The sequence below is a fragment of the Heloderma suspectum genome, chromosome 4 (assembly GCF_057233095.1).
Source record: "Heloderma suspectum isolate Gila_16-S chromosome 4, 16-S_ref, whole genome shotgun sequence".
NCBI classification, from domain to species: Eukaryota; Metazoa; Chordata; class Lepidosauria; order Squamata; family Helodermatidae; genus Heloderma; species Heloderma suspectum.
In genome coordinates, this window is record NC_139461.1 from 248601250 (window position 1) to 248625860 (window position 24611).

The 24611-nt window shown below is 43.9% G+C and overlaps 1 protein-coding gene across 10 annotated transcripts in view; it reads right to left on the reverse strand.

Annotated features, from left to right (window-relative positions):
- Nucleotides 1-24611, reverse strand: part of PLEKHA6 (pleckstrin homology domain containing A6) — a 180448-nt gene that overhangs the window by 15427 nt on the left and 140410 nt on the right. For 6 of the 10 annotated variants that reach the window (XM_084853212.1, XM_084853216.1, XM_084853217.1 and 3 more), the window contains 7 exons: nt 17634-17745; nt 12842-12981; nt 7058-7187; nt 5853-5962; nt 2674-2865; nt 1079-1243; nt 513-646 (listed from right to left, as the gene is read on the reverse strand). In XM_084853212.1, coding sequence (XP_084709338.1) covers nt 513-646; nt 1079-1243; nt 2674-2865; nt 5853-5962; nt 7058-7187; nt 12842-12981; nt 17634-17745 — 983 coding nt within the window. Of the gene's footprint in view, nt 1-512; nt 647-1078; nt 1244-2673; nt 2866-5852; nt 5963-7057; nt 7188-10202; nt 10353-12841; nt 12982-17633; nt 17746-24611 lie in introns of all 10 variants that reach the window. The other 4 variants (XM_084853213.1, XM_084853210.1, XM_084853218.1 and 1 more) reach the window with 3 other exon arrangements.

Genomic DNA, 24611 nt, shown 5'->3' on the forward strand with positions numbered 1-24611 from the left:
GAAAATTAATTTTCCATTTAATTTCTAAAAATTAAAATGCATATGGATTCCCCCCACCCCCTCAGAACGACTTGTTCATTTTCAAAAGATCCAGTTTTGGAAACTTTTGGGCTGCAAACCTCTTTACAAGTGGTTGTTCTCATCTTGGCTGGGATTGTTGTGGGATATATCATGTCGGTCAGATCAAGTGCTACAGTCAGGACACCATTATCTGCTAACATTTGTTCCATGTTTTCAAAGACTAATATATCCCTTTTAAAAGGGTGGGGGTTTAAAGGAGAAAGAAGAGTGAACAATAAGGAGCCTTATTAAAGGCTGTCTTGAACAATAATGTGCCCTTTGACTCCTTGAACAATAAGGACCCCTTTGACATTGCTGATAGCCAGCAGTACTAATGAATGAACTCTCAAAAGCCAAAATTAAATATGGATTGATGATCAATGACCAGATGGTAGAATGAAAAAGCAAAAATGTGTAAAATAGGAAAAGGAAGGTTCCAGCCTGCATTGTACCTGGATTTGGCAATCAGCGTCTTTATCCTTTCCACTTTCTTTTGTTTCTCTTTCACCTCCTCTGGGCTCAGTGGGGTATCAGGTTCCAGCTCAATGTACCTTTCTGGGATGAGGACTTTGTCTGGGGTGGAAAGCTGAAGAGCAGACAGAGACCGGTGGTGAGTTCAAAAGGTGGCAATGAAGGTGAGCTAGGTAATAATTTCTTTTCCCTAGCATCCAGCCCTTGGCCATGGCTTTACTGATTCCTAATAAATGTTCTAGATCAGATCCTACACAAAACACTCTCGCTTCAGATTTGGCTATGTAACTCTCTCCAGATTGTCCTCTGTCTTAGCATCTTGCCTTGAAGACAAAGTTGAAAGACTGGATCTTAGGTCCTTCTCTCACAGCCATACAGCTAGCTATTTAGCCTAGGCCCGCACCATATACAAAGTGGTGTCTCCCAGGGGCCATCTTGCTCCAACCATGCATGTGCTTCTTTGATTTGCAGGATAGGCAACTAAAGCTCAATGTAAATCCTTGGGAAGGAGGGAGATCTTGTTCCACAGATAAATGCTGGACCTCACCTCCTTGCTGATGTCCACATCATAATGCTCGGGCTCCAGTTCCATTTTGCGCAGGCGAGCAATCTCTTCCCGAGGGGTCTCATACATCTTGCCAGAGTCCTCAGAGCGTAACGCAGCTTCCAGATCAGATATGTCCACCTCATGGATGCTGCGATGTCTGCGCACCTAAAACATATCATGCACACACCGCTTTAGAGTCAGCATGTGATACTAATGCAGATCACTCCCTATAAGACCTTGTCAGTATTTCTGTCTGATATCCAGCACGTTGTCTCCAACCTTTCTTCATTTGCCACATTCTGTGGCAGCCTTCCCCAGCCTGGTGCTCTCCAACTGTTTGGACTGTAATTTCTGCCATTCCTGTCCACTGGCTGTGCTAGTTGGGGCTGATGGGAGCTGAAGTCCAAAATATCTGGAGGACACCAGGCCGGGGATGGTTGCTCTATGGTTTTTCACACAGACAGCAGATGAGGTAATACACCTGCAGCTCCATTGAAAGTTCTTCTATACAAAATAATAATAATAATAATAATAATAATAATAATAATAATAATAATAATGATCCCTGCATAAAGAAAACTAGATGTGAGGGAGAAAAGGCCTAGCCTAATGTTTTCCTCAACATGTCAGTCTTGTATGTGAAAGAATCTTTGATCATTGTGTGTGTGTGTGTGGGGGGGGAGACGACACATACAGTCATGTGAGCATTTAAATTGAAATCTGGAGTGGTACAGTTAAGATACAGGTTCATCACTTACATTTCTCCTTATGGGAACGAAATCTAAATGACATTCTCCCATTCAGTTTTCCCATGTAAAGAAAGTTGCTGATTTCCCCTCACCCAAGCCAAATGAGGCTTTTATTGAGCCATCACACTGCCTCATTCACGGAATTTTACAGGGCTTCCAGGTGTCATCATATTGCATTTGTAATCCTTTTGTGTTTTTCCACCGCTTCTTCATCTTTTTTCTTACAGAAAAAAATCCAGTGAGGAAGAAAAGTCGGAATAGGTGCACAGTGACTGGGTTTGCACAACATGCTAACCCACAGTCAACGGTTGAGTGCAGGTTGTTGTTGAACCATGGGTTTTTTGTTGAACTGTGGGTTAGCATGTTGTCTGAACCCAGGACATTTTCTGCAGGGTGGTTTGTTAACCATGCAATGTGTTTATTTTTCTTGAACAAGCACCCTGAGAACCCATGGTGTGTTGCTGGGTTGTTCAGGGTGGTCAACAAGTTAGACTGCGGAAAATGTCCTGGGTTCAGACAACACACTAGCCCACAGTTCAACAAACAAGCCACACTCAACCACTGAGTGTGGGTTAGCATGTGTGAACAGCCCCGATGTCTTTTGATTTGTAGTGCTAGGAGCCCTCCACCTGGAAGCACCCCCAGATCTTGCTCTTAAAGTCAGACAGCACTAGTTTCCATACTGTACAGCTTCAGGACCCACAGAACTACGCTCTGAAAGGATCACTGGCCCCTCTTTGCCCAGGCAGATTCTAGAAAGCATCTAGCATCAAAGCAGGTGTGGAAAAGATTGCTTGAGTGGCCAAGGCGATTAATACCAACTCCAAAGTAAAAAGGTTGGCTGACCATTACCACTTTGTAAGAGGCAGGAGCTTTAGAGAGAGGGCTATCTGCCTGTTGCTGGTTGGCTGGAAGGTGCAAGCTCCGCCTCTTCTCCTTCATAGAACCACTTTGGTGGCGCTTCATACGATCAATCTGCTCCTCGACGCTCATCTTCGCTTTCATCTCATTCGAAAACACAGCACTCTTTGGCCTGTCCTGGGATGGTGGGGATAGAAAATGGGATCCTTATGGTTATATACAGCCTTGGGATCTTCCTTATGCCTAATGTCTTGTCCTACTCTGAGGGCAGATTCAGAGTGGGAAAATGTCCCGAGTACAAGAAACAGGATTTTCCTCAACTTTTATTTGTAGACAAAGGGCAGCTCGATGGAACACAATTTTGGCACCTATTGGGAGAAGGGCCTCACTCAGAGTGGATAGCAGCCCAACTTCAGAGCCAAGAGATGGGCAACCATTAACAAAAGAGTTTGTGGAAACATAAGCCTGGCAAGGGGTGTGTGGCTTCATTTATTATATTTCTATACTGCCCAATAGCCAAAGCTCTCTGGGCCATTTACAAAAATTAACACCCATAAAAAATAAAATATTGCAACACGATACAAAAACTATTTAAATACAACATATAAACACACACACACTTTTTAACAATCAACAATAAGAAATCCCAGGACTTATTAAAAACCCTATCATTTGTTATTAAATGCCTGAGTAGAAGAAGGTTTTAACTTGGCACCAACAAGATGACAATGTTGGCACCAGCTGGGCTTCACTGGAGAGATTACTCCATAATTGGGGGGACATCACCAAGAAGGCCCTCTTCCTTGTTGCCACTCCCCAAGCCTCCCTTGCAGCAGGCACTCAGGGGAGGGCCTCAGATGATTATCATAGTTTACAGGAAGGTTCATACCAGGAGAGATGCTCCTTTAGGTAGGAACATAAGAACACAGGAAGCTGCCTTATACCGAGTCAGAACATTGGACCATCTAGCCCAGTATTGTCGACACTGACTGGAAGTGGCTCTTGAGGATTTCAGGCAGGATTCCTGCCTTGCTTTACCTGGAGAAGCCGGGGATGGAACCTGGGACCTCCTGCATGCAAAACATGTGCTCTATCACACTGAGTTGTGGCCCCTCCTTGTTGACGCCCCCTGAGCCTCCCTTGGTATTGTGGTCCTGAACCATGTAAGGCTTTATAGGTCAAAACCAGCACCTTGAATCGGGCTTGGAAACATATAGGCAGCCAGCGCAACTGGGCCAGAATTGGCATTATACATTCGGACCTTCTGGTCCCTGTTATTAATCCAACTGCCACATTTTGCATAAGCTGCAGTCTCTGAACCATCTTCAAAGGCAGCCCCATGTAAAGCACAATGCAGTAACCTAACTTAGAGGTTACCAGAGCATAGACTACTGAATCCAGGTTATCCCTGTCCAGATATGGGGTTGTTGGGCCACCAACCAAAGGTGGTGGAAGGTACTCTGTGCCACTGAGGCCACCTGAGCCTCAGGTGACAACGATGGCTCCAGGAGAACCCCCAAGTTACATTGGGTACCCTCCATCCAGTGAGAAGAACCACACACTAACATCGTCTCACTTTTGTCTGGATTGAGCTTCAGTTTACTAGCTCTCATCCAGTCCATTGTTGCAGTGAGGCACTGATTTAGCACATCTGCAGCCTCACCTGATGAGGATGAAAAGGAGAAACAGAACTGTGTGTCATCAGCATACTGATGACAACACAGTCCAAAACTCTGAATGACTGCACTCAACAGTTACATGTACAGTAGATGTTAAATATTACGGGGGACTAAAACAACCCCAGTGAAACCCCATAGTAGAGAATCTATGGGGCTGAGCAATATTCCCCAAGCATCACTTTCTGGAGCTGGCCATCCAAGTAAGAGCAAAAGCATGACAATGCAGTACTTCCCACTCCCAACTCAGTTACCCCAGAAGGATACAATGGCTGATGGTATCAAAAGCCACTGAAAGATCAAGGAGAATCAACAGGGTCACACTCCCACTATCTCTTTCCCGACATAGGTCATCATACCAGGCAACCAAGGTTGTTTCCATGCCCAAACCCATCCTGAACCCCGACTGAAATGGATCCAAATAATTGGTCTCATCAACAGCATGTTGAGACAGTCCCATGGTTGTCAAGGAGGTCATGAAATCCTGAGCTGCCCCAGACAAGGTTCCCTCGGCATACATGTTATATCTGGAGGATCTCAACAGCACTTCCAAGACCACCTCCATCAGCTCAGGTAGTGAAACTCTTGGGCAGTGGGATGGATGTTATGCAAAAAGAACCCCCAATCTGTCCAGCAGGCCCAACCCGAAGTGCAAACACCCCAGACTAGTAGTCAGATGGACAGGGAGCCTGGAGAGAGAGATGGAATTCCTATAGATCACAGCAACCTGCCCTCCCCATCCGACAAGTCTACCTTGAGGCTGAGCCAAATACCCTGGTGGGCACAGCGGGGAGAGACTCACTCCTCCCTGCTCACCCACCCAGGTCTTGGTTATGCATGTCAGAGTGGCCACTCATCCACTATTAAATCATGAATGAGGGATATCTTATTTTGAATTGATCTGGCATTTAAGAGCAGCATCCGAAGACCCGAGGGCAGGCTGATAGGGCAACCACCAAACCTGCAGGTGTGGGGGAGGGATGGTTAGATTTGGTAAAAGAAAAAAGATGGAGCAGCAGGAGACACTGCTGGATGATTACAATGATGCTAATAGTGATACTAATAATGATAACACCCCTGCCCCCTTTGACAAGCGATGTGTAGCTGTGAGTTTATGGCAGCCTGAGTGTTTCCAGGAACAAAACTGCAGCTACTTTCTGAAACTAAAACTCTGTCATGCATTCAGCACCGAGCAAAGATCTTTTTATTTTCACAGGTTTTTTATTCCTCTGCATATTTTGCTGCTGTGTTAAAGTCATTTTTAACCTGGTAATATCTTTTAGCTTTCTGTGTGGTTGATGGCTATTTTATGTTCATCTCTCTGTTTCAATTTGCTATACTGCTTTTTGGTTTGTTGTATATAGATTCTTGGATTGTATTGATTTTATTCTACATCGTCCTGAGAGGTATTTGCTATAGGATGACTAACATATTTTAGAAATACATAAACAAAATAAATATGGGGAAAAATGCAAAATTGGGCCTTACCCGAGAATTCAGTCCATTGGATAGGTTGCTGGCAGTCCTCCTTACCACGCCTGATGTGAGTGTGGTGTCATCATCCATGGGTGACTTGGTCCTTGGGGGAACAATGCCAACTAGAAGATAGCAAAGGAAGATATTTCATTAGCAAGAAGAAACAAATCAGATTTCTGGAAGTGGCAATACAGATGGGCAGATATCACCATATTTCTGATAGATCCTTCTTTGGAACAATGTGAGTCCTTCCTCTCAAGGAGTGATGGCTTCACACACACCCCGCCAAAGTTTCCCCCTTCTCCCCCAAATGTATATAACTACATTATTTTCAGTTACCAGTTGGCTGGGACATCAGGATTTGACTACCAAAAGTATCATGAAAAACAGGTCATTTTTCACTGAAAATGTTATTCACAGCTATTTAAAATATCTATATATCCCACCTTTCAGTTGCATACAGCAATGCCCAAGGCAACTTACAATCAATCTAATTAAAATCATATTACAGTAAAACATAATACAGTAGTGGCAGTTTAAATACACACACACACACACACACACACAAAAGAGTTTGAGGAACCAGGATATAGAGGCCAAAGAAGATCATAGGCTCATCAAAATAAGAATGAGGACTGGGACCCTCAATCTTTAACTGTTGTGCAGAAGAGGAAGTATCGAGAGGGGCATCTGCTCATGACATAGCACCAGTGGAGTGAGCCAAGCAGCACCTGCTGAAATTCCCTCTTCCAAACAACCAAAAGATAGAGGAACCTTGTCCTTTGTTGAATGTGGTCATCTCAAATGAGGCACTTTGGGTTAGAACAGGGGTGGGAACCTCTTTCAGCCTGAGGGCCAAATTCAATTTCGGAGAAGCTCTCAGGGGCTGCATTCCGGTGGTTGGTGGGACTGAGGGTAAAGGTAAAAGGGATTTGGCTGAATTACCAAAAAATACCAGCATAATGTTCTTACCGCATTTCAGCATTTTAGAATAGGGGGAAAACTGCACAAAAGCTGCGAAGTCACCAACTGGTGGTGGGAGCGGGGCCAGGAGAAGGGGTGGGGTGATCTGGGGAATCCCTGAAAGCCAAATTTGGACCCCAGGAGGGCTGGATTTGGCCCACAGGCCTGAGGTTTCCCATCTCTGGGTTAGAAGAACATAAAAATTGGTAAAACCAATCAGGTCGCCTCCTAAATTGCATGTTGTTTGCAGGTACCTTTGTTGAGAGCAACCTGCTTGTCAGCCTCTTGGTCTTGCCTTGTTTGCAACAGACCAGCTTCTACTGTAGAACTGGAAACCAATGTTCGGTGATGGTCCTTCTTGCTCTGCTCAAGGCTGGACTTGGACTGTGGGGAGCAAATACATTTCCTGTGAGATGCTGCAGGGGCAGCCAAAGAGACGTCCTGCCTCCAGACAGATGCCACTTTCCTTAACTACACAGATTTCAGACACAAACATACATGTCAAAAAATGAACAGAAATGCCCAGGCAGAAACGGGGAAAGGAAGCAGTCACCAGAGAAGCACCTGTGCAGGGTTTTCCCCACCATCATTAGAAAATAACTCAGAAAAAGTGCCCAATGTCTGAGAACTAATCAGTCGGGGGGGGGGGCGGGGAATGGTGGAGGCAAATTCATGTCTGACACATATTTGAAGAACCAGAAGCAAACCAACGATGTGGGGGGTTCATTCAGAGCCTATTGTACCCAAAACATTGGCTTTGGGGGTGAGGGTGGATAGAATTTTCTCCATTCCTAAGTCAAAGCAAAGTCAGGTTGTGGGTGATGGTGCTTTACAGCCCCAGCCTTCCAGAGCCTTTCTTATCAGCCACAATCCAAGCTTATTAAAGTGTGTGGAAATATTTGCATTGGGTTTGGTTCAATTGAAGATCACGCCTCCGTGAATCAATGGTCAAGGTATGACCAGTTGCTAACAGGATTTAGAAATTTCAGGCTGGCTGGAGATTAGATAGATAGATAAATAGATAGATAGATAGATGGATGGAACATAAGCTGCCACCACTACTCCACTCCGACGAATGGGAACTAGAAACCGTACAAGAGCAACAGACCTTTGGAAAATCATTGTGCTCTTGATCAGAAAATAAGCAACAGCTTGAAGAAGAGGCTTTTTCTGCAGAGAAGGTTCCTCTTCTGGGAAGGATGAGCATTCTGACACCTGCACCAAAAAACTTGCCCAAGTCCCTGTCCTTCTGCTTCATCTCAAGAGCATCTCTGTGGGCATTCTCTGTTAGTCATACAGATGACTGTCACAGGGGGTGAATGGAGGAATGGGAAAGGACAATAGAACTAAAAGCCACGGGGACAAGTGACGCAGAATGGGCTGGCACAATGGGCTAAAGCAATTGCAACCATTATATTGTTCACTTGCACCAAAGAACCTGCCAGTCTGGTATTTTTTACATATATTATAATGACCTCCACCTCAGTTCATATATCAACTAAAACATGAACAGAATAAAGACATGAGTCTCACTACAGCTTCAACTGAACATCTGTGCCAAAAAAGAGTGGAAGTTTCTATGGCCGCCTTCCCTAACCTGATGCCCTCCAGATGTTTTGGACTACACCTCCAATTAGCCCCAGCCAGCCTGGCCAATTGTCAGGGGTGCTGGGAGTTGCTGTCAGGAGAGGACCAGGTTGGGGAAGGCTGTTCTATATGGATTTGGCCCAGAATAAACATTTGACTCACATCTCCCTTGTATCGTAATGGCATTTCCCTTAGAAATTACTGAACTTCTTAATAGCTTAATGGACAGTCAGAATCAGTGACATTAGTCCAAAATATTTTATTAGTTAAAAACAAACTTTTATGGAGATATTATGCAGGATATTATGATTGGAGGACAACCTCTAAGGCTGAATTTCAGCCATTTTTTTAAAAAGTAAAACAATTGCCTTAAGTATCTTTTTTTCTTTATTTATTTCTATGACCTTGCTCGCACTATGTTTTGCAGAGCTTCCCCTGAATCACCTAAGCTTCGCAGCTACCTCATGTTTCTGATATGCAAAGCCTGTGAAATGTCACTGGGGAAAGGAAGGTCAGTTTTAAAGTCTGGAGGTTTTCTTCTCCACCTTGCAATTGGCCTATACTGGTTGCATCCACTAAATCAGCTCTTATGAGCTCCCAATGACACAATATCCCCTCTTCATGCTGAGATGAAAAACCAATTCAACAGCTTTAAAGCATTTCAACTGCCTTTGAGGAATTTAATGTAGATCAAATTCACCCTGGTTGAGCTGTGAAACTTCATAGATTTTAATCCAAGGTTATATTATAAACTGAGCTGAAAGTTATTCTCAGAGAAATGTGTTATTGATCATGATATTTTTGCTTATAGACAAGTTTGGCATATCGCTCTACCGTTCGACAGAGGAGCCAATGAAGTCATAGAAAGCTTGACCACTGGTATAAATATGTCGCATTTGGACATCATGCAAGCCCATAACTGTGTCAGCTGAACCTGACAAACTAGTTAATCAGCTGTGGTTTGTTTGAAACAAGCCACTTTCAAATCATGTTTTACGAAACTGGCTTGTTTCAACAAGGCAGAGTTAAGATTAACCATAGTTTTGGTTTGGACACAGCAATGAACTGTGAAGTGAAATTGGAAGCAAACATTTCTGAACTCCTTGCAGTCATGCTGGAGGAGTGGGGAGCGGGAGCACAAAGCTTGCTGCAGCTCGTTCTTGTCACACTAAACTGGTTTAGCATGACGTCTGATTGCAGCCACTTAGGGCTGTAGGCTGTAATTGCAACTTAGGGCTGTAGACAGACAATTTTTTTTCGAGAGAGTAGAAAGCTGTTTGAGAGAGGTATCGCTTCTTATGTACATAAATATTTCTTTTTCCCCACTGTTGCTTCCGATCAAACAGATCTTGCAGGTTTTTGTATTGTTTCAAAGCCTGCAAAACATGTATATACCAAGCCAAAATCCCTCCTTTTAACCTGACTTTAGCTCTTGGGGATGGGTGGAGGAATGTTTCTCTCTAGCTTAGGTATCTGATATCAGATCTGAGTCCCACTCCTACCTTCTGCCCTCATCCAGTTAGGGTAGATCACAATCAGCCATTCAGAGAATGTAGCTCCTGACATTCTCAAAAAGGCAAATTGTCCCAGAAGCTTTAGGCAGGTGACATTTCTCATACCTGGATATAATCCACACATAAGAAAAAACATTATTTGTGAAACTGCCCTTATTATCCATAATGGGCCTAAGGGAGCATCAGCTGGCTGAGACAGATGCCTTGTTAACCAACTGGTTACATATCCCTCCCCAACTCCAGCTGAGTGTGGCAGAGGATAGAGCATGCCTCTGGCTCTCAGACGTCATTTTGGTACCTGTCCCCTCTTCGCCTCACTGCTTTGCTGCCAGGAAGGGGAGTTAGGATACGGCCAAAGGCGGCTTTCAGTAGGGAGCGGAGGGACAGTCGGAGGAGATTCCAAGGGCACATATGATTTGGGGAGGGGAGGTCGAGGTGGACCAGGCTCCTGGAGTGAAGAGGAAGCTGAGAAGTGTTAGGAGTAAGAGCAGAGAAACTGTGAGAATGGGAAGGAAAAGAGAATTAGTGAGACACAGACTCAAACAGAGGCAGGTGCTACACCCAGGGCAGGGCAGCTACAACTGAGCACCCCAATAGCCCAGACATCATCCAGCCCAGCCTTTTTCCTTGCTGGGCAACCTGGTATCAAGCCATGCAAGCCTGTCAGTGTCACTGACTGAACCATGTATGCAATATGAGAGGGGGCTTGACTTTCAACCACTTCAAAAATATCTGTCATTTCAAAATAAAAATGCATCTCTTTCAAGGCACATTCTCCAGAATGCAGATATTTTATGGTCCTTGCAGTCTTAGACTGCCACACAATGCAAAAGACTATCTAAGGCAGAGGTGCAGAACCTCTTTCACTCCGAGGGCCAAATTCCATTTCTGAGGTGCTCTCAGGGGCTGCATTCCAGTGCTGGGGGGGTCAGGGGCAAAGGGGAGCTTTGCCAAAGGCAAAGGGGTGAAAAGACCAAAGATGCCACCATATTGTAGCTTAAAGCTTACTGCCAGTAACTGAGCCTTAGGAGAGGTATTTGACCTTTTAGCATGGTGGAAAACTATGCAAAAGCCAGGAAAAGGGGAAGAAGGTGTGGCATTCTGGGGAACCTTGGAGAGTTGGACTGGGACCCCTGGAGGGCCAGATTTGGCTGCTAGGCCTGAGGTTCTGCACCCCTGATCTAAGGACACAACTGCTGTAGGCTTGAAAGACCCAATGGTGATTCCATGTGCATTGATGTCACAGGGTTCTAGCCACAGAGGAAGTGAAGTCCCCACACATGCATAGGGATGGAAAGGTGAGTGGGACTAGAGTTGATGGTAGTTTCAAGTCAGGAGGAGTTTGGGTTTGATGACAAATGTGACCTGAGTGGTTTAAAAAAAAAGCTGCCCACCCTTAGGCTAGAAATTTCACTCAAAACATTTGGCCTGTCCTACTAGAATAGATAATGTATATCCGTTTCTGCAGTACCTTTTATAGGCAAGGACATAACACCATCAGTACCATACCTAACCATCTTTGCCCTGTAGACTTCCATTTATGGCTGCTATGTGGTGTAAGAAGGAGTTGAATAGGCTGTAAAGCTCACACTACATAACAACCACAACGGAATCATTCCGAAACTGTAGGGTGCTTGAAGCATCCCTGCCTATTGGACATTCACTGCTGTGATATATGTGTGCACCTGGTTGTTTTTTTAAAATGTCCATCACTTAGGGTTGTATCCAATGTTAGTCTAACATAAGCCCCATTCATTTCAGTGGAGCTACTCTAAGTAGGACTGACATTGGATACAACCCATGGAAACCACTTGGCATTGCACCATATAGCAACTATCACTATATGGTGATTTTTTTTGCCTGGCAGCATTTCTCTGGGTCACCATCATTTTTTTTAAAATGTTAGGATTTGATGTGCTGTAGAGATCAACTGCTCACTAAGGCTGCATCCACAGCATTCTGAAAAACAGCAGAAGCAATTTCCTCTTTAACACTATGGCGATACTAGTCCTGATCTAGCATTCGTAATTTGATAACCGAGCAAACATAACGGAGGAAGGGTGCTTTGCTGTAGGATGACTCCCCTGGTAATTATTGTCCTAGTTGCTAACTTCAGCAGCTTCTGCTAACCAAATAAAAGTCAGCAGGCTAGTGAAAGCAATGGATTTTATCGTATCGCAATCAATATCTGGTCTATTTAATGTCTATTCTAAGGGAAATTTTAAAAACTCAGATATTTTAATGGCCATTTCCAGGTGTCGCATTTTGCAGTTGATTGGCACTATGAATCAGTGTGTCTGTTACTTGAAATCTATACTTTAGCTTGCCAGTCCTTGTGCCTGTTATTCCTGAGAGTCTTACTGCATTAGTAGGATCAACATGGCTATCACAGCTACTGTTACAATGAAATAGCAGTGGCAGCTCTACCCCAGCCTCCTCCATACGCCCTCCCACTTCCATCAGAGGCTCTCTCCTTCAACATCCTTCCTGCTGCACACCTTGCTTTGGCACTGCTATTAGCACTGGGAATTAACAGTCTGGAAGCCCCCAAAGTGCCATGAGTTTTCAGCCAACCTCATAACCTTTTAACAGTTGGGTCCAGCCAGGGGCCCTTTGACTTTCATCTGAAAAATCTACTTCAGCAGCCTCTACCAGTACAGAACAAGGTCTGGGTTGCCACCTACTGGTGGAATGATAATCTTCAAAACAGAAGCATGGGGGGTGGGGGCTCCAGATGCTTTGAACTACAACTCCCATAAGCCCTTGTCAACTTGGCTCATGGTTAGGGATTATGGGAGTTGCCATTCAAAACATCTGGAGGGCACCAAGTTGCCCCTCCCCTGCATTAGAGAGCATCCTGCCCACAGATAGTAGCACTCCTCCCACCCCCATTTTGCTGCATCTTCAGTGGTCCTAGGCAAGGCTGAATTTGCCCACCTCGTTGCTGCCTTGCTTGGTAGGGGAGCTCTGGGATCCAGACACAAGGGAGAAAGGGCTCAGTGGACTCGTGAGGCTGGCTGAGCTCAAAGGGCTGGCTGGGCTGTTGGAGCTGTAGGTTCCTGATGGGCCCAGGGTCACTGCAGAGAAAGAGCAGAAAAGGGAAAGAATGATGAGTAAGCCATCCATGCATTTCCACTGAAAGATGAGTCAGCAGGAATGGTGAGCTTCTTGATGGTATGCTAGAGATGGATAGACAGTGTGTGCATCGGCGTGGGGGGTGGGGAGAGGCCGACTCTTCCTTGAAAAGCTGGAAAAAGACCTTTAAAACAGAGTTATGAAACTCAAAATGCATAGGGATTACAAAACTAGCTTTCCATGACAGCTTTTCGCATTTTAGGGCTAAACTACATGTAGTGTTAAATGCGTAGCATGTAGATGATCCTAAAGTTTTTGTTTTTGTTTATACTTTAGGGTTAAGTGCATGGGGCCACGATCTGGATCAGGACCCCCCATTCATGGGTAGGGGGGTTAAACCTTCCCACCCATCTGCTTTGTCCCCTAAATTCCCCCTCCATGCAGGAGCCGCCCTCCCTCAATTGGTGCCAATTGGGGGTTGTTTTTCCTTTAGCCATGCATGAGGGGGAATTTAAGGAGGTATGTGGCTGGGTTGGAAGGTTTAACATCCTTACCCGTATGCAGTGGTCCCAATCTAGACTGGGCCCACACAGACTTACACTAAAGTTAAATGAAAGTCATGATCAGCTATATGCTATGCATTTAATGTAGCATTTAGTTTAGCTTTTTATTTTCTGCCCTGGCTTCTGTCATAGATTGGTAAAGCTTTCATGATCATAGGTTGAGCAAGGGAATATGTTACACCTCCTCCCTATCAGCCACCTATGGATTCATAGGGAGCTGCTACCATGCACCCTCATGCAGCATCAGGGCTGGAAACTAGAACCTTCAAACTCTTATTGAGGTCCTCTGAACTCACAACATTTTTCTTATATGGATGTAAGGGGAAAAGCATATTTATACCCATGTATACGCAATCATGACTAGAGATCTCTTCAAGAAAATTGGAGATCTCAAGGGAACGTTTTGTGCAAAGATGGGCATGATAAAGGACAAAGAAGGCAGGGACCTAACAGAAGCAGATGAGATTAAGAAGAGGTGGCAAGAATACACAGAAGAACTATACAGGAAAGATCTGAATGTCCCTGATAGCCATGATAGTGCGGTCACTGAACTTGAGCCGGACATCCTCGAGAGTGAAGTCAAGTGGGCCTTAGGAAGCATTAGTAACAACAAAGCTAGCAGAGATGACAGTATTCCAGCTGAGCTATTTAAAATCCTAAAAGATGATGCTGTTAAAGTGCTGCATTCAATATGCCAACAAATCTGGAACACTCAACAGTGGCCACAAGACTGGAAAAGGTCAGTTTACATTCCAATTCCAAAGAAGGGCAACGCCAAAGAGTGTTCAAACTACCGCACAATTGCACTCATTTCACATGCCAGCAAGGTGATGCTCAAAATCCTACAAGCTAGGCTTCAGCAGTATGCGAACCGAGAACTACCAGAAGTACAAGCTGGGTTTCGAAGAGGCAGAGGAACTAGAGATCAAATCGCCAACATTCGCTGCATCATGGAGAAAGCAAGAGAATTCCAGAAAAACGTCTATTTCTGCTTCATTGACTACGCTAAAGCCTTTGATTGTGTGGATCACAACAAACTGTGGCAAATTCTGAAAGAGATGGGAGTACCAGACCACCTTACCTGTCTCCTGAGAAACCTGTACGAGGATCAAGAAGCAACAGTAAGAACCAGAGATGGAACAACCGATTGGTTCAAAATTGGGAAAGGAGTACGACAAGGCTGCATATTGTCACCCTGCTTATTTAACTTATATGCAGAGTACATCATGAGAAATGCCGGGTTGGATGAATCAGAGGTCGGAATTAAGATTGCCGGGAGAATTATCAACAACCTCCGATATGCAGACGATACCACCCTAATGGCAGAAAGCGAAGAGGATCTCAAGAGCCTCTTGTTGAGGGTGAAAGAGGAGAGTGCAAAAGCTGGTTTGAAACTCAACATTAAAAAAACGAAGATCATGTCATCTGGCCCTATCACCTCCTGGCATATAGAAGGGGAAGAAATGGAAGCAGTGACAGATTTTACTTTCTTGGGCTCCAAGATCACCGCAGACGGTGACTGTAGCCATGAAATTAAAAGACGCTTGCTCCTTGGGAGGAAAGCTATGGCCAACCTAGACAGCGTAGTAAGAAGCAGAGACATCACCTTGCCGACAAAGGTCCGTCTAATCAAAGCTATGGTTTTCCCAGTAGTAATGTATGGCTGTGAGAGCTGGACTATAAGGAAGGCTGAGCGCCGAAGAATTGATGCTTTCGAACTGTGGTGCTGGAGAAGACTCTTACGAGTGCCCTGGACTGCAAGGAGGTCAAATCAGTCCATCCTAAAGGAAATCAACCCTGAGTGCTCATTGGAAGGACAGATAATGAAGCTGAAGCTCCAATATTTTGGCCACCTAATGCGAAGAGAAAACTCCCTGGAAAAGACCTTGATGCTGGGAAAGACTGAAGGCAAAAGGAGAAGGGGACGGCAGAGGATGAGATGGCTAGATAGCATCACGGATGCAATGAATATGAACTTGAGCACGCTCCGGGAGAGAGCGCAGGACAGGAAGGCCTGGCGTGCTATGGTCCATGGGGTCACGAAGAGTCGGACACGACTGAACGACTGAACAACAACAACAACAACATACGCAATCATGTGGGAAAAAACCACGTGAGCTTCACCATTTAATGGATCACCATTAGTTTGGTGAGGTGGAAGGCTGAATCTGCACATAGCAGTTATACTTTTATCATACCGTTATCATAACCATTGCTGCCCACTGGTGTCATGTGTACCAATAGTTATGATAACAGTATGATAACGGTATAACTGCTATGTGTAGATTCAGCAGAAGTCACTGGGGGGCGTTAGAGCCTCGCACACTTGATGCAGGAGACAGAGGGGAACACGCATATTCAGGAAATGGATACCTGCATTTGGAACAGTGTGCACAATTTGGGTGTGTTCCCCCACCTGCTCCAGCTTCTCAAAGAAGATACTGAAGGGCTTGAAAAGATGCAGAAAAGGGCAACCAAAATTACCAAAAAGTTGGAGCACTTTCCCTACAAGGATACAGCTAAAGCATTTGGGGCTTTTTACTTCAGAAAAAAGACAATGAAGGGTGGAGGGGGGTGCTCAGGGGTATGACAGAGATTGATAAAAAATATGCATTGCATGGATAAAGTGGATAGAAAGAAGATAGAACGCAACTGCAGATTGGCAAAAGATTCAGGACAGAAAAAGCGTTTAAAACCAACATCAAGCTAGCACAAGCCTGCTAGCGTGACGGGACTTTCCCCTCCCCATTGCAGCTCTCTGTGCTGCCCCCAAACCTGCCCTGGATGGTTTCCCAGCCCTCCAGAGCAGAATTTGAGGGCCCATGTGGTGTGTGCGCATGTGAGGCAAGGAAGGGGAAATTGGCCCCCTCACAGTTCCTCTGACAAAACTGCTTCCATCAGGGGAATGACATCTTAGGATACAACCCCAAAACAGAATATCTTCACACAACACATATTTAATTTATGGGATCCATTGCTGCAAGATATGGTGTTGGCCACCAGATGTTAGACAGCTCTAAAAGGAGGTCTGACAAATTCAAGGAGGATAAATAAGAGTGAAAGTGGGATTTATGTGTGCTAGATAAATGGAACTTTATTTATTTTGGTTATTTTGATAGATTTTTGCCCCACTATTTTAGATAAAGTATTCAAAGCAGATGATAAAGTGTAATGAAACAAGATAAAATATATGTTTAATTTTTTAAAAATCACCTTAAAACAGACATAAGAAAAAGAATAGCACCCCAAAAATAAAAACAACAATAGCACCACCAGAAAGAGCATCAGAGCATTCAGTCAAAAACCAAATGCCTCCAGAAACAAAAAGATTTTGACTGCCCTGGGAAAGATAAGCAGTATTTCTGGCCCTTGAATACAGGTCGTTGCAGGGCAAACAAGATGCACATTGACTTCAATGACTGAACTCAAGATTCCATCATATTGCTAAGATTTGAGGATGTACATAGCTAATACAAAGGGATCGTCTAAATGGAGGTATAAAATTCTTTCTGCAGATTTTCTTACTATATATGGTTAAAAGTCACAAGAAACATCACGTCCATTGGACAAGAGGCATTTTCCTTAATTTGCATGGATTCTGGGGTGTGCAATATGGAGAGTAGTCATTTGCATAAAATAAATGCAATGTATTTGAAAGGGCGCTTTCTGAAATTACATATGCAAACTGAAAGGAATCATGCAACTATATTCATCACAAAGCTGTTATGTGTGTAAGGATCTCTTTGCTGTCCCTCCTTCAAAATCCAGGCCAGGTTTTTTTTGTTTTTGTTTTTACACATTTCAGAAGCCACATGGTATATCTCAAATCTGAGTAATTTCTGGGCAGTGGGACAACCCTGAAATTGTGGCATCAAATTGCAATAAATGGTCCTCCTACACTGGTTGCAACAGAAAAATAGCAGAAACAAGTAAATGTTTTCAGATGACAGATAACAAATTATAGGTGTGTGTGTGTTGTGGAAGGAGTGGCAGATATTCAGATAACAGTCAGGCAGAAGGCATGATTATCCTAGCATACAGATAAGATGAATAACAACCCTGAACTTGGAAATAAAAGGAGTGGCACTTACCTCTGTGCTTCGCAGTGTCTGTGCCCCGAGAGGGGTTGTTCTTTCTCAGCCCTTCCATCACATCCTGGATCCGCCAGATCTCCTTCTGGATTTGCCGATTGAGCATTTCATTCTGGAAGGGCCAAGGCATTGGAAAGAATAGTAATGCTACACTGAAATAAACTAGCTGTTCCCTTTCCTTGCTTGTGTTTCTCTTCAGTAAAACCTCTGTTTCCCTAAAATTCATTTACACATTCTGCAGTAAAAAAAAAAAAAAGCGCCAGAGGGCAGGGGGAGGGTTATTGCAGCAGAAAAATGGCAGACAGCAAAAGGGTTAAGCACCTTCTCCCCCCGCCCCCTCAATTTCTCCATGTAAAAATGCTTTAAAATAAAGTAAAATTGATTCTCATTGAGGGGTTGTTAAATAATGCGCATACAGTGTGTTATTTGCCTCTGGGGGCGGGGCGAAGAGGAGGGAGGAGGAGATTGCGGACGACAGAGCAAAAAGAGAGCCTTGAAGAAAGAGATGGGGTTGCAGGGGGAGCTGTGGGTTGGAAAAACTGAAAAAGATGGGTTAACAGATAGGGGTGCAGGTGTGCAGTGAGGGAGAAGAGATTGCAGTATGTAGCAGAGAGAGAAAAAGAGGGAGGTGGGTTAATAGAGAGAGGTTCAGAGAAAGAACCATGCAGAGAGATGAGTAAAGAGAAAAAATGGTTCTTTTCTTTTCACAGAGATAAAAATACTAAAATTATAATTAATTGTGAATAGTATTTTTAATGTGGTGATGCATTAATTGTCTGCTGAATTAATTTAAAAAAATGCAAGAGTGGCCCTCCGAGTGATTTGGGTTGTACATCCCTGCCCTAATCCTCAAGTGAACTTTACTGCAGACATTGGGCTCCTTCACACCAGGCTTTTATCCTGCAATTGAGATTGCTCCCTCGCAGAAGTTTGCGGGCTCTTTACATGACACAATGACCCTGCCGTGACCCTCCAGGGAGTGTCCTGCACAAAATGCGCTTTGTTCCATTTTTAAATGGATCGCAGATAATGAGCTATCACATTACTCCATTGTGTTCCGTTGCAGTTTCCTCCGTGGAAAGAATTAAAGAGGCAAGAAGAGGAGCGAGATCAATGAAAGGTAATGGAAGACTCAGACAGAGAAGGAGAGGGAAAGGAGAGGGGGAAAAGGAAGCGGGTGAAAAAGGGAGTCGTAGTGATCCTGCATTTAAAACAGAAGCAGAAAGCCCCGTTTTAAATGCAGGATTTTAGGCTACTGTAGAGATGCCCTTAGTCTGGGTTCTCCAGAGGACACTTTGCTATGGCGACTCCTGACAATTACTCCTCTTATCAGCAAAGCTGATGGACAATTCCCTGACGACGCTGCTTGCACAGTTTCACACAAGATTGCTAATGCAGGAATCAGTGGTTGTGAGAGCCTTTCAGGAAATAAGCTGTTAGAACACTGATATAATCAGTCTGTGGATTGCACATGATGCTTATAACTAAGTTTATGGTGTGCTCCAAGAGCTGGCCTCTTGACTGTTTCTGGCCTACAGTACAGGATTGCATGAAGGAATGTATGTGTGAAGCAGCAGTAGGGCATATACATAGACTGCTGTGTTTTCTATAATTGCACGACCACTCTGGATCAGCTGCAGTCACAGTAAAGTATCCATGTAGCTCTGGTTCACTGGCCTGCTCATTTCTCCAAGTGATCTTGTGCCCAGGAACAACTGGGGTGGAGAGGAAAAAAAAGCAGCCATCTAGCATGCATGGATCAGCTCAGAGAGCTTTAGAAATTAGAAGCTGGGTCAATCTAAACAATGCTATTGGCTCTGAAGTCCTATTTCCCCCCTAAAGTGAGGCTGTTGCTTAGCATCCAAGAGATAGAAATTATATTATTTTTGTGAGTCCGTGAGTGCAAAGACTGGTACAATGCCCCAAATGTGGATTATTGGGCATCTCTGCTTTCTGTTACTTTTTAAAAGCATAACAAGTTTCTAGAAGGGACAGACAAATCTGTCAGTTTCGGTTTCACTCAGTTTCTAAGCCAGGAAATCAGAAGACGTTTACTTCTTGGGAAGACAGCAATGACAAATCTTGATAAAATAGTGAAGAGCAGAGACATCACACTGACAACCAAGGTCCGCACAGTGAAAGCAATGGTATTCCCCATAGTAACCTATGGCTGTGAGAGCTGGACCATAAGGAAGGCTGAGCGAAGGAAGATCGATGCTTTTGAACTGTGGTGCTGGAGGAAAATTCTGAGAGTGCCTTGGACTGCAAGAAGATCAAACCAGCCCATACTCCAGGAATAAAGCCAGACTGCTCACTTGAGGGAATGATATTAAAGGCAAAACTGAAGTACTTTGGCCACATCATGAGAAGACAGGATACCCTGGAGAAGATGCTGATGCTAGGGAAAGTGGAAGGCAAAAGGAAGAGGGGCCGATCAAGGGCAAGATGGATGGAGGATATTCTGGAGGTGACGGACTCGACCTTGGGGGAGCTGGGGGTGGCGACGGCCGACAGGAAGCTCTGGCATGGGCTGGTCCATGAAGTCACAAAGAGTCAGAAGCGACTGACCGAATAAACAACAACAACGTTTGTTTTGTCCCATTTCTGCATCTGTTTGTGACCTCTTTTTAAAAGCCTTCATGAAAATTTGTACACATTTCCATGTGCATTTCTCCCAATACATGTATCTTTGTATGCACATTTTCCTAATATACATTTCTCAAGCGATTTCTCCTAACATATAATATTTCTCCTAATTGCACTGCAACAAAGAGAAGAATGCAAATATCAAAGCATAACTGCATTTCAGTTCACGTATTGGTTTGGGAAGTGCAAGTTAGGTAAGTTTCCATTAAAAAGTGAACCAAATAAATTTATCTGCCATCCCTAGTTTTTAGCCAGGATGTGGAAACGACTTGAACTTGCGAGCAGACAGTATGTATACATGCAGCATCAATATTAAGAGGGCAGCATTTTTATGTCCTGCAAGGCTACCTCACACCTCCATCATGATTTCCAGTCACATCTCTTTACCCATACACTTTCACCTAACTATACCTGCTGCACACCACCATTTCTGCCCCAATACAAATTCCAAAAAAACCTCACTTAGAGTCAAGCATGCAACATGGCACATTTATGCAAAATATGTATACTTGCATAAATTGCTATTAATTTGCATGATTAATTTTAAGCACCACAATTGGATTCCCCCTACTTTTTTTAGCACGAAGTATAAACATCCCTATATATTTTCCATAACACAGGGGATGTAACACAGGCAATTTTTGTGTGTGTTCCACTTTTCATGAGAACAGATGTAGCTGTTCTGTTCACTCAAGTTTATGTCTCAGTACACCTGGGAGGTGTCCTCCTCCTCCTCAAACTCTCAGCCATAAACATTTTGTTCATATGTTCCGTTCAGGCCTGGAGACACCAGGGCAAATCAAGATGATGAACTGAATCAGATTGGAAATGTGTGTGTGCAGACAAACCAAGTAAAACAGTTACCATGGGAGTTAAATATCATTGTAATTACTCAGTGAACAAGAGTATATACAAGGACAGTCTTATCGTCACTTAAAACATGAGAATAGACTGAACACATCAGCCTTGCAGCTAAAGCATGGACATAGCCAGCTCCTTCTATTACAATCAATTAGTTCCACCAGGAATTACTAAGGCTCCTGCCCTCCATTTGAAAGAGCCACTCAAACATCCTGGAATGGATGTTTATGGCACTTCGGATAAAGTGGTGCAAGAAGAGTGCAAGCAGAGCATACTTTCTTGAAATCTACCTCCCATTCTAAGTCAAGTTCTCTCTCTCTCTCTCTCTCTCTCTCTCTCTGTTCCCACCTTCCTCAGTGAAGAGCGATCTGTTACATTTTGGGATATAGAAGTCTGGCACTAATGAACTGAACCAAGTTCCATGTCTGATCACGTTATTAGATAGTGAAGAACATACGTGGCGGTTGGTACTTTCATGCTACGATTGTGCTTTAGTGTTTGAATGTGATTTGTTTTAAATTATCTGTTATAACTTGCTTTAGGCCCTTTTTTTTTTGGTGGTGGGGGGGAGCAGGATAAGTTAAAAATAAAACAAAATTAGAAATAAGAAAAAATATCCCCAGGAGAGCCAATCATAGATCTCCTACTATCTTGTCAAGTTTGTCCTAAGCTGCAAACACAAACATTCTTAGAATGAGTCTCACTGAAATAAATGGAAACTTTACTTCAAAGTATATAATATCCTTAAGCTTGGGCCATAAGCTAGTTCAAACAGTGATCAGTCCTTACATGCCTGATCCATTTCAGATATGCTCAGGGGTGGTGGTTGCTTGATTGAAATGGATGATACGGCTCTCAGTGGCTACTAATCTTGATGGCTATATATTACCTCCAGTATCAGAGGCAGTATGTCTCTGAATACCAATTGCTGGGTAACACTTGTGCTCTTGTCCCACTTGTGGGCTTCCCACAGGAGCTGGTTTTATGTTTCTTTTTTAAATTACATTTCTACACTGCCCAATAGCCGAAGCTCTCTGGGTGGTTCACAAAAATCATTGGTTGGCTAATGTGTAAACAGAATGCTGGACCAGATGACCCTTGTCGGGCCTAGCTGAAGCACTGCTGTGGGCTCTATAATTTTTAAGTCATATGATGGAAGGCTGAGGGAAAGGGGTTGGTTTGGGCCTGCTCAGGCTGTGGAATACTGGAACAGTGAAAGCCTGGCCTCCCATCTGATTACAGGCTGAAGGAGAGCAAGACTCCCTTTTGGCCAGAGCTGCAAGATAAGACTTTGGGTCAAACCTCTGATTTATGACCTGAGAAATCTTCTGCGGGAACCAAGTGGGAAGAAGAGGGGTTTTCGGGTTGCCACCCAGGTTGAAACATCAACTCAAGCGGGTAGAACAGAGGTGCCCTGCTTGGCATAAGACTAGCATAAGATTTATGGGCTAGAGTCCCCAATCAGTTAGATCATCAGGAGGAGAGTTCTCATAGCCCCCCCCCCCCCCCGCATTTAAGCCAGTGCAGAGGCTATGGAGCCTTTGCTGGGAACATCCATCTTTATTGCCTGAAACCCTGTCTGCCTAGACTTTCCATCACCTGAGTTGTTCAACACATGTCTCACCTGGACTCTCCATCAAATCTGGATTCTTGTCTGTTTTAACTAGAGCTGTGCGCAAATGGCCTCTCAAAATTCTCCAGCCAATTTATGGGCAGAGAAATTGAGGGGACAGTTTCACCGAATTTCTCCTAGGGGAGGAGAAATTCTCCAGCGATTTCTCACAGACAGGGCTCACCATTGGCAGGGGTTGTAGCACAGGTTCTTTCTTTTTTCCTAAGGATTTTGGTTTATTCACTGCTTCTGTAGGTGGCAACAGCATCAACTGTGTTGAGGCTTCCATGTTTTTGAGGCAGAATTTTGAATTTCTTTTGGCGGTATTTTTGAGCTTACCTAATCACTGCAAGGTGGCCGAGGGTGCTGTGTGTGTTTTCTCTCTCTATTACACATCTTTCTATTGCTCTGCAGCATCCCAGGCCCCCTGCACTTTCTGAACTGAAAAAGCCCCATGGGAAGAATTGCCTCATGCTGTGTTCCTCATGATGGCTTTAACTGAAGTACGGGAAGCCGAGGAGGCTACAGGCTGCCACAGAGATTACTGTACAGTGACAGACAGGACACTCATGCACACTCCTCAGCCACCCCATAAGTAAGGTAAGCACAAGAACCCCAAAACCAACCATGAGAAGTTCTCTGAAATTTCTCCTCCTTTGAATTTCTTTTCAAAAGTAATTTCTTTTCTATCAAATTGAATGAGAATGGTAAAAAAAAATGTGGGAGAAGTTTTCAGCCCAACACTAGTTTTAATCTTGTATCATTGAGAACTTGCCTGGAACTCTCCTGATTCTTGGACTTGGTCTGCCTGGGAGCATGGATTGTAGAGGCCCTGTATGGGAACCTCTCTACTGCCACTTCTGTCTACCACTTAAGGTCCTCTGAGGGCTATCTGCTGTGGCTGCCTAATGTGAGATTAGCAGCCACATGCAAGAGAACCTTTTCCTTTGCTGCCCCTCAGTTTTGGAATGAGCTGCTGGTTGAAATGCACCTGCTGACCTTTTTGAAGATCTTTAAACAGGAATTAAAGACTCTGTTATTCCAGCAGGCCTTCCCTTTTTAGAACTCTTGTTCCTTTTACTGACTCTTCTATACTGTTTTTAAGCTGTGTTGTTTTTATTGTTGGATTTTTTTGTTGAACTGTTTTTAGTTCAAAGTTGTTTCTAGTTATATGTTGTTTGTGTATATTGTCTATGTGTGCTTTTATGTAAATGGCCTTTAAACTTTGCATATTGTATTTTAATGTTTTGACTTTTGTAAACCACCCAGAGAGCTTCGGCTATGAAACGGTATAGAAATGTAATAAATAAATAAATAAAATACTGCCCAGTGCTCTCTCTCTTGCCTAGATTTCTTGTCATTTTAATTGCCAAGATACTGGCTTGCCTGGAGTTATGGACTGTGGACTTGAGACTTGTATGCCCTGGAACTGTTACTGGGAACTGGAGCAAGGGCTGATGAGACTGTGTTGAGAATGTCATCTTAAAAGCCTGTGATGCTTGCTCCCTTGCCTAGACGTATCGTGACCCTTGGTCTTTGGTCTGCCTTGACACGTGTACTGTGGAGTTCCAACACAGAATCTGTTGTTGGACTGATTTCTGCCTGTGTATGTAAATTTGAATTTTGCAACTTGTTCTTGAACCCTGTCTTGAAGTGCCCAGAATGTTTTCTTGCCTGGATTTATCATGACCCTTGACCTTGCCTTGAATTCTGAACCACAGAGGTCCCAAGTTGGAAACTGTTGTTGGACTGATCTCTGATACAGTTGTAGTTGTTAGCCGTGAACTGTTTCTTGAACTAAGCAATGTGCCTATAGCTTTTGCTTTAGCTATATGATTTATAAGAAGTGGTAACCATTA